At 46.0% G+C, this 8,635-nt stretch overlaps 1 protein-coding gene across 1 annotated transcript in view; it reads left to right on the forward strand.

The window, feature by feature from the left end:
* Positions 1-4,643, forward strand: part of LOC144764111 (uncharacterized) — a 181,368-nt gene extending 176,725 nt beyond the window's left edge. Inside the window, exon 8 of the mRNA XM_078650280.1 lies at positions 2,849-4,643. Within this exon, the coding sequence (XP_078506406.1) occupies positions 2,849-4,281 (1,433 nt within the window). The 3' untranslated portion in view covers positions 4,282-4,643. The remainder of the gene's footprint in view (positions 1-2,848) is intronic.
* The last annotated feature ends 3,992 nt before the right edge of the window (positions 4,644-8,635 follow it).

The following is an 8,635-nucleotide window of genomic DNA, read 5'->3' on the forward strand; positions in this document are numbered from 1 at the left end:
CATAGGATTTGCTTACCTTCTCTTCCTGAAGGAAGCATGCTCATTTTGAGAGAGGCTTCTCGACCCAGCACAGTCGTGTGTTATACTGCAGCTTGAAAGGCTTTCTACACTTCTGTCACTGTAAGGACGAACACTCTCTTCCATCTTCAGGATAGGCCTTAATATGTTATTTACGGCATTTTCAGAAATCTGGGTTAGCACGCACCTCCAGGAAGCTACATCTGGCATCGGTAGCAGAACGGAGAACACCCGTCTCTATCTTAGGATTCCATGTATTGAAGGCATTCATAGAGGCTCTAAAGATAGTTATCCCACAATAAACACCAGTTCCTTTGTGGCACCTTGATGGCGTTACTCTGCCTGCAGGGCTCTCTCTTGAGCGGTCACTTCTCCTTCACTGCAGCGTCTTCCAGGGAAGGGAGCCGCGCTCATTACACTTTGTTTCCTTCCTAGAGTTAGTGATGGAGGAACCTTTCAGTCAAGTCCACGCGGATCAGATCATCCCAACAATGAACCATTGTCTTCTGCCCAAGGTTATCTCCCTGTTCCAGGCTAATCAAACTTTTGACTTACCAATTTTCTTCCCACAGTCTCAGTTAGTTTCCGAAAAGATCCCTTATGTAGAAAGAAAGGAGCCAGAATGGCCTTCCTTGGAAACATACCATGTACAGACAGGTGTAAAGCGGCTGCATGGTCTGCACTGCACGTGGTCACTCCGCGTGACCATGTAGGCATTCATGGCTGCCATGAAGCAACAGTGGGTGGAGGCGGACCTTAGAAGTTTATATCTGATACCTTCTTTGTAATCCTGTGTCACGATGCTTGTCAGTATGTGTTTTGCAGCGACGCTAGTTGCAAACAGAAGCGGTTTCTTACTTGTTGCTCTCAGTTTGAAGACTGTAGCTCTGTAGCTTCACATTCCCACCCCTCCTCCCTGGATGGGAGCTTATCTTTTAGATGTCCACCTCTTTTTACACATTAAAACCTTAGTAAATTGTAAAAAAAAAATTATAAATTGATACTCGCACTACTCACCCGCAAGGGTCTCAAGGCGCTTGTACGAATACCGCTGTGGAACCCATCCTGGCTTTCCCTGTGAGGTGTCCACTCCTGGGCACCCCCAAGGGAGAGGCCAGGCATCCTTAGCGTTGTGGGGGCCGTTGTGGACATTAAGCAAGCTGTTGCCCAGAGTTGCAGAGTGGGACTCCATGATTGGAATAGGCACCGAGGCGAGAATGATCAGGTCCGTGGAATTTTGAGCCCAAGACCTGGTCCCGGGCTAGACCTCTGCATCAGGGTCTGCCGCTCTAACCATTGAGCCACACTTCTCCACACTTAGTCTCAATGAGCCAGTCTGCCTGAGCTGCTCAGGTCAAACCCACCCTCTTCCCAGCTCCAAGGTACTCATAGACCTTCTGCCACCCTTTCAGGGTTGGGGGGAGGGAAACCATCAAAGGTGGAGTCTTTGTCCCGGTGCATTGTGGGGTTTGAAGGATCTCAAGTCACCTTGAAGCAATACATTTACTTGAGAAAAAAACCCTTGTAAAATCCGTTCCCAATGTTAGATGTTAGGAGCGCGCGAAGCCGGTGAGTCTGCGGCACCACGGGCTGCAAACCAGCAGTGCAGGGAAGTAGCATTTTCCTTTGGTTTTCTTGTAAGTGTCGACAAAATAAGGATGCCTTGAAAGTAATTGAAGGGAAGTAAATGCCAGAGGCTGCAGATGGAAGCTGCACGTTCAGCCCTTGATCCGGCATCTGGTTTTTCACCTTTCAGGTTTTCATTAAAATGCATTTTCCCTTTATTCTTCCATTTTTGTTTCTGTGAGTTGGAGCCCCTGGTCCTGGGCTTGCAGTGGCACCGGCTGCGCGTCATAGTGCACTCACCTGAGTTTGTAACCTAGACTCTGGTGATGAAGAGCGGTAAAGAGCCTCGTGCGACTTCTATCTAAGCCGCTTGTAATGTTTACATTGTAAAACCTTAGTTCTAATTGATCATGCGGGTACCTAGGGCCCGATGTAGGTAAATTAAATTTACCGATACATAATTACCGAATTTTACCGAATCGGTATTCATGAATCGGTAAATCTAATGTAGGTAACTTTTCGGTAAAAAATAGCGAATCGGTAGGATTCGGTATTTACCGAATCTGTAATTACTGAATCGGTATTTGTCATTGATTCCTATGGGCCTTGAAGCCCATAGGATTCAATGGCAAATACCGATTCGGTAATTACAGAATCTGTAAAATTACCGAATTGCCAAGGGGGACAGGGTGTCACTTTGACACCCTGTTGCACCCCTGTTTGTGGCTTGTGTGCCATGTGGCACACAGACATGCCCTTAGGGCGCCCTTAGGGCATGTCTTTGTGCCACATGGCACAGGTGTACATGCACAGACGTGCATGTACACAGGAATTTGTTATTTACCATGACATAGTGTTGCATGGTAAATAACGAATCGGCAATGGCCTGCGGCACTGTTTCCAGTGCCACCTACATATTGATTTACCGATTCGGTAAATTTACAGAATCGGTATTTTACCGAATCGGTAAATTTACCGATTCGGTAAATATACCGATTCTGTAAATTTTATGGCCCCTACATCTCCATTTGAAAATACCGGTCGGTAACGGCCGAAATCGGCCGTTACCGACCGGTATTTGCGACCTACATCTGGCCCTATGTCTTTGCTACTACCCAATTGCAAATGTTAGCTAAAAACACTGCTTTTTAGTTCGCTCTTGAGCAACCAGTAAGAATTCAGGGACAACACGTAATTTATTTAACTCATACTTCTTACCATTTAGCTTTCCCATGAACTAATCTTTTCCTTTATTTCACTCCAGGTTTAAGTCATTCCCAGAGTGGAAATGGATCGAAATCACTGCCACAAAGCTCTGCACCAAACTGCACTTCCACACAGGAGAAACCCAAGCAAAGAAAACGACCTTTAGCGAGTGCGTCCTCCGTGAACGAGAGGGCTCCTAGTTTCTCCCAACGAAGGATGGGATTCAAGACAAGTTCCCCTGCCATGAAGAGACGAAGGTCAGAGCGCACCATACAACCCAAGAGAGAGGAGACGCCGACTCTTCTAGACAGCCAAGAATGTCCTCAGCATGTGCAGCGACATGCTGAGATCAGAGCGGACGACATCGACATCCTGGAAATCGAGCGAAATGAAAAAAAGACGAGACAGCAAACCAACTGGGCTGTGAACGTGTTCAAGTCATGGCTGAAGGAGCAGCTTAAGCCGGAGGCGTTTGAGAACCTGAGCAAGAGCGATCTGGCCGTGGTGCTCCGGGAGTTCTACGCCACTGTGCGGACGGCAGACTCGCAACATTACTCGATGTCCAGCTATGTGTGTATGCGGGCAGGGATCAATCGATACATCAATGATCCCCCCTACAGGCGCAATTTCAACATTATGAGAGACTCTGAGTTCAACTCGGCCAACAATGTCTTTCTAGCGACCTTGAAGAAGCTGAAGAAAGAAGGGAAGGACGCGACGGAAAGCCATCCTGCCATTTCACCGGTCGACATGCAGAAGCTAAAAAAGTCGAAAGTTCTCAATACGAACACTCCCGATGGGCTTATCCGAACTGTGTGGTTCAATATACAGATCCACTTTGCAAGGCGAGGGCGGAAAGGTCAAAGGGAACTGCCTGCCAACGCCTTCAAAATTTTGACTGATCCTCAGGGCTTCAAGTATGCCACAATGGCGTTTGATGAGAAAACAAAGAGCTTGACTGACCCAAGGGAGTACAGAGGCATCATGTATGCTTCAGGCCACAAAGAACAGTGCCCTGTTGCAGCGCTTGAAAAGTACCTGAGCAAACTTCCACCAAACCCTTCCTGTTTCTACCTTAAAGCCAAAAGGATACCAACATCTCTTCTGCATTCCACTCCCGTGTGGTATGAAAACCGCCCTTTAGGAAAAAACACCCTTGGGGGCATGATGTCCGCCCTGAGCAGAGAGGCTAACCTTAGCCGCAACTACACTAACCACAGCATTCGAGCAACCTCCATCCAGATCCTGTCCGACGCGGGACTCGAAACCAGAGAAATCATGACCCTGACCGGCCACAAAAAAGACTTGTCCGTCAGGGCGTACTGGGCACCCACGGAAGCGCAGCGGAAAACCTGGTCCCACCTCCTAACCTTGGCAGGGACCTCAGCTGAGAACTCTGGGACGTCTGACGCACCCTCCACCTCAGGCGGAGCCGGCACCGAGCTGCACCTGGCCAGCTTTGTACACTGCCGCATCCTGGGTGCAGTATAGCACAGTCTCCTGCAGCCACAGGCCGGGCGAGAGCTGGGGCGGGACTGTGGGTACTGTGGACACTCTCTAGTTAGTTCCTCATGCTGGGGCAGGACTGTGAGTGCTGTGGACACTCTCTAGTTAGTTCCCCGTGCTGGAGTGGATTGAGACCCTTTCCTTGAATGTGCAGTGTCTGTGGAAGTTTTCCCTCTGCCGTTTGCTCTCTTCTCTCCTCATCTGACTTTTCCTTTGTTAATCCTTGCAGCTGTTCATCTCTAACCCCTCAAAATGGAATCAATATTTGCAAAAATAGTTCCCCTGTCATTTATTTTCTGCCCTAGAATGAAAACCCAGACCACTACAATAAAAACTCTTCTTTTTGAGATGTGTTCCACTTATCTAAAGCCGATCCTAACCCGGTGTGCATTCCCTCACTCTTAGAGCCTGTTGTTGGCATATCCCAACCCCTGTTGCAAGGCAAATACATTATTGTTATTATTTTTTTAGGTCATGCTTGACAGTGCACCCATTACCCAACCTTATGTGATCACATCAGAAGGAGTTTTAAGAAGTTGCGCTGAGAGAGACCCTTTATCTCCACCCGCTTGTTGAGTACAGAATTTGACTGGACCGAAAAAGATTGCTTCCATTGAAAAAGAGTTCTTGTATTTTTGTCTTGTTGAAGCTTATGCTCGTTACAGCAGGGCCGAGTTGGATATGACGACAAGCTAGTGAGGAAGGCTCTTGGTCTGATCTGTTTAGTTTGAAATGTTATGATAAAGGCAGTGGGCCTAGTGTATTTATTATAAAAAGCATATGTTAAAGACCGTCCATGTGTATTAATCCTCCTATATAGAATCTGTTTGAAAGTGTCTCACAGATTACAATGGTCGGCAGTGGTGTGTCCTACCAGAGACCTCCTCAGACCCTCTAGGTGCAGATGGTATGCATTCTGACAGTCCTCGTTCAGGCCTCTTAGGTGAGGTTGTATACTGGTTTGCCATCTCTAATTTTGATCATATGTGCGATGTTATGCTTGTATGCCTGGTTTTTGCCTTTTTGTAAAAGTGAAGCTGAATAGAGTAGGCCTGAGTTGGTGATGGTGACAAAATAAGAATATAGGCTATAGGTCTGATTGGTTAATTCGGAAAGGTGAAGTCAAATACCATAGGTCTGATTGGTTAATTCGGAAAGGTGAAGTCAAATACCATAGGTCTGATTGGTTCATTCGGAAAGGTGAAGTCGAAAACCATAGGTCTGATTGGATAATTGGGAAACGTGAAGTCAAATAACATAGGTCTGATTAGTTCATTCGGAAAGGTGATGTCAAATACCATAGGTCTGATTGGTTCATTCGGAAAGGTGAAGTCAAAAACCATAGGTCTGATTGGTTCATTTGGAAAGGTGAAGTCAAATACCATAGGTCTGATTGGTTAATTCGGAAAGGTGAAGTCAAATACCATAGGTCTGATTGGTTAATTCGGAAAGGTGAAGTCAAATACCATAGGTCTGATTGGTTCATTCAGAAAGGTGAAGTCGAAAACCATAGGTCTGATTGGATAATTGGGAAACGTGAATTCAAATAACATAGGTCTGATTAGTTCATTCGGAAAGGTGATGTCAAATACCATAGGTCTGATTGGTTCATTCGGAAAGGTGAAGTCGAAAACCATAGGTCTGATTGGTTCAGTCAAAAACCATAGGTCTGATTGGTTCATTCGGAAAGGTGAAGTCAAAAACCATAGGTCTGATTGGTTCATTCGGAAAGGTGAAGTCAAAAACCATAGGTCTGATTGGTTCATTCGGAAAGGTGAAGTCAAATACCATAGGTCTGATTGGTTCATTCGGAAAGGTGAAGTCAAAAACCATAGGTCTGATTGGTTCATTCGGAAAGGTGAAGTCAAATACCATAGGTCTGATTGGTTCATTCGGAAAGGTGAAGTCAAAAACCATAGGTCTGATTGGTTCATTCGGAAAGGTGAAGTCAAATACCATAGGTCTGATTGGTTCATTCAGAAAGGTGAAGTCAAAAACCATAGGTCTGATTGGTTCATTCGGAAAGGTGAAGTCAAATACCATAGGTCTGATTGGCTCATTCAGAAAGGTGAAGTCAAAAACCATAGGTCTGATTGGTTCATTCGGAAAGGTGAAGTCAAATACCATAGGTCTGATCTGATCATTTTGAAATGTTAGGACAAAGTGTCCTGGTGTGTTTATTGTGAAAAGAATATCTTAAAGCAGAAAGGCATTTACAGGTGGATTGTTTTTATATTTTGTTTTTCTGTTGAAATCTGTAAACCGGTATGTTGTTAAATCGAATCTCTTGGGGTAGAAGTTTTGAGAAGTGGTAATCTCCCCTAAATGGTGTTGTATGTTGTTTGCAATTTCAATAGGGACTTTGCTGACGGGTAAACGTCAGCTGAATGCAGTGTGGCCTGTGTTAGTTATGGTGCAATCGAGGGAAACAGGCTAGATGTCTAAACGCATCTCTGCGAAAATCTAAGTGAAGTCAGAGGTCGGGTTTGTTTATTATGAAAGTTAAGACACAGACAGTGGGCCGGACCTATTTATTGCGAAATACAAGTTAAAGCCAATATGCATTTAAGGTAGATGATTATTACATGGTGATAAAGTGTGAAGTGTGTGTGTGTCACTGGACTATCACAGATTACTCTAGTAGGCAAGCCCTAAGTGGATTATGGCGACGAGTCAATGATGAGGGCTATAGTCGGATCTATTGGAATTATGCAATTCTGAGGCCTCTGAGTTTTCTCGCATAACAACTATGAATTTGCTGCATTTGTCGTAACATAATCCATTGTCTGCTGATAATCTGCAGGATTCACCCCAAACATTTTATCACTAATCCTGTTCAAAGGTTACTAAAAACAAAAAGTGGCCCACTTTGTTCCTCGCAGCGTCAGACCCTTTGCTAACGTTAACTGATTACCTCTCAGTGGCAGATTGCTGCATTCAAGTTATTAAACTGATACTAATTATGGTGTTACAGGTTGGCTGACTATCTTGCTTGAGGTCAAAGTTGAAGTTCTGATCTTCGCTCTCTTCTTGGTCTTCCAAGGCAAGCGTAGGAAAGATAAGATGGGGGCTGGCCAGATGGTAACTCCAAGCCCAGAGCTCTTCTCATTGTACTCCTTAACCGGCAGAGCCGGAGCTAGTGGACACGCTTCAGATTGAAGAACCACTGCAGACCCTGGTCACGATGTGAGTCCTGATACTGATGCAAGTTCTCCCTAGCGCATACCTGGAGTTCCCCACAACTTGCATTGACCAGGCTTAGTTTCTCGCCTTCACTCGTGCTATGATGGAACTATTCTGAACCGCAGCGGTTCTCTCTGGTGCACCTCTGACTGGAATAACACCGGCGTGTATTTCTCCAGCTGAGCTACAGACCCCCCACAGGGCACGTCTCTGTCATCAGCGAGAGCCACACTGGTGCACAGGACCTAATAAGTAGTCCAAATACGAAGTCGGTGTCTCGACATTGGTGCCTGTGCCACTACTGGAATCGGTACCTCAGACCAAGGCCATCCTGATGTGCTCTAGGCAGATAGTCCACCCACGTAAGCCCTTACCAAGGAATGATTACTTGCAGAGACTTGACGACCTCTTCGTGTCCGACTCCTGACCACATTCAGATGTCACAAATCATTCCAAACGATGACACCCATAAGTCGGCCAGTTTGGTTCCTTGTGTAGACTCTGATACAGTCAGCTTTGTTTGCCTCCAAAACATTGGTGGACTCAACACCTCTCCTGAGGTCAAGATAGAATGTCCCTTGGGGCTCCCACTCCTGAGGTGGCTTCTTTCATGGTGGCGTCAAGAAAGGCTGCAGAGGTTCTTGAAACACTTCTAACGCCAGTTGAGTGTGATTTATTGACTAAGATTTTACAACCCTCCTCAGCATCTTCTGAATCACTACTCCCTTTCTGTGCGGCACTTATGAAGGCTATGGAGGCAGTCAAGGACAAGCCCACGTCCGCTCCAGCATTGAACAAGTTAATTCCCTGTCACAATAGGCTGGCACCAGGTGACCTAGAGTTCCCTTCAAGGCATTCATCACCACAAAGCCTTGTTGTCCAGCTCTGTTCTTGGTCCAAACAAAATCCAGGAGCATTGCCTCCTGCGCCTTCAGACGGAACACAAAAAGCTGTACGCAATGGTCTCTACAGGCAGTCTGGTGCTTAACTGTATGATCACCATGTTTTATTCAATAAGGGGCTGATCCAAATGTATATAAAGATACATTTATTAGAAGCACAGAAGACACTGCGTTGGTGGATCCCTCTCCAGCCAGCAAACAACTGACCGGTCAAGGATGCACCTATGTCATCCAGCGTTACAACGCTAGAACCT

The sequence above is a fragment of the Lissotriton helveticus genome, chromosome 6, assembly GCF_964261635.1.
Source record: "Lissotriton helveticus chromosome 6, aLisHel1.1, whole genome shotgun sequence".
NCBI lineage: Eukaryota > Metazoa > Chordata > Amphibia > Caudata > Salamandridae > Lissotriton > Lissotriton helveticus.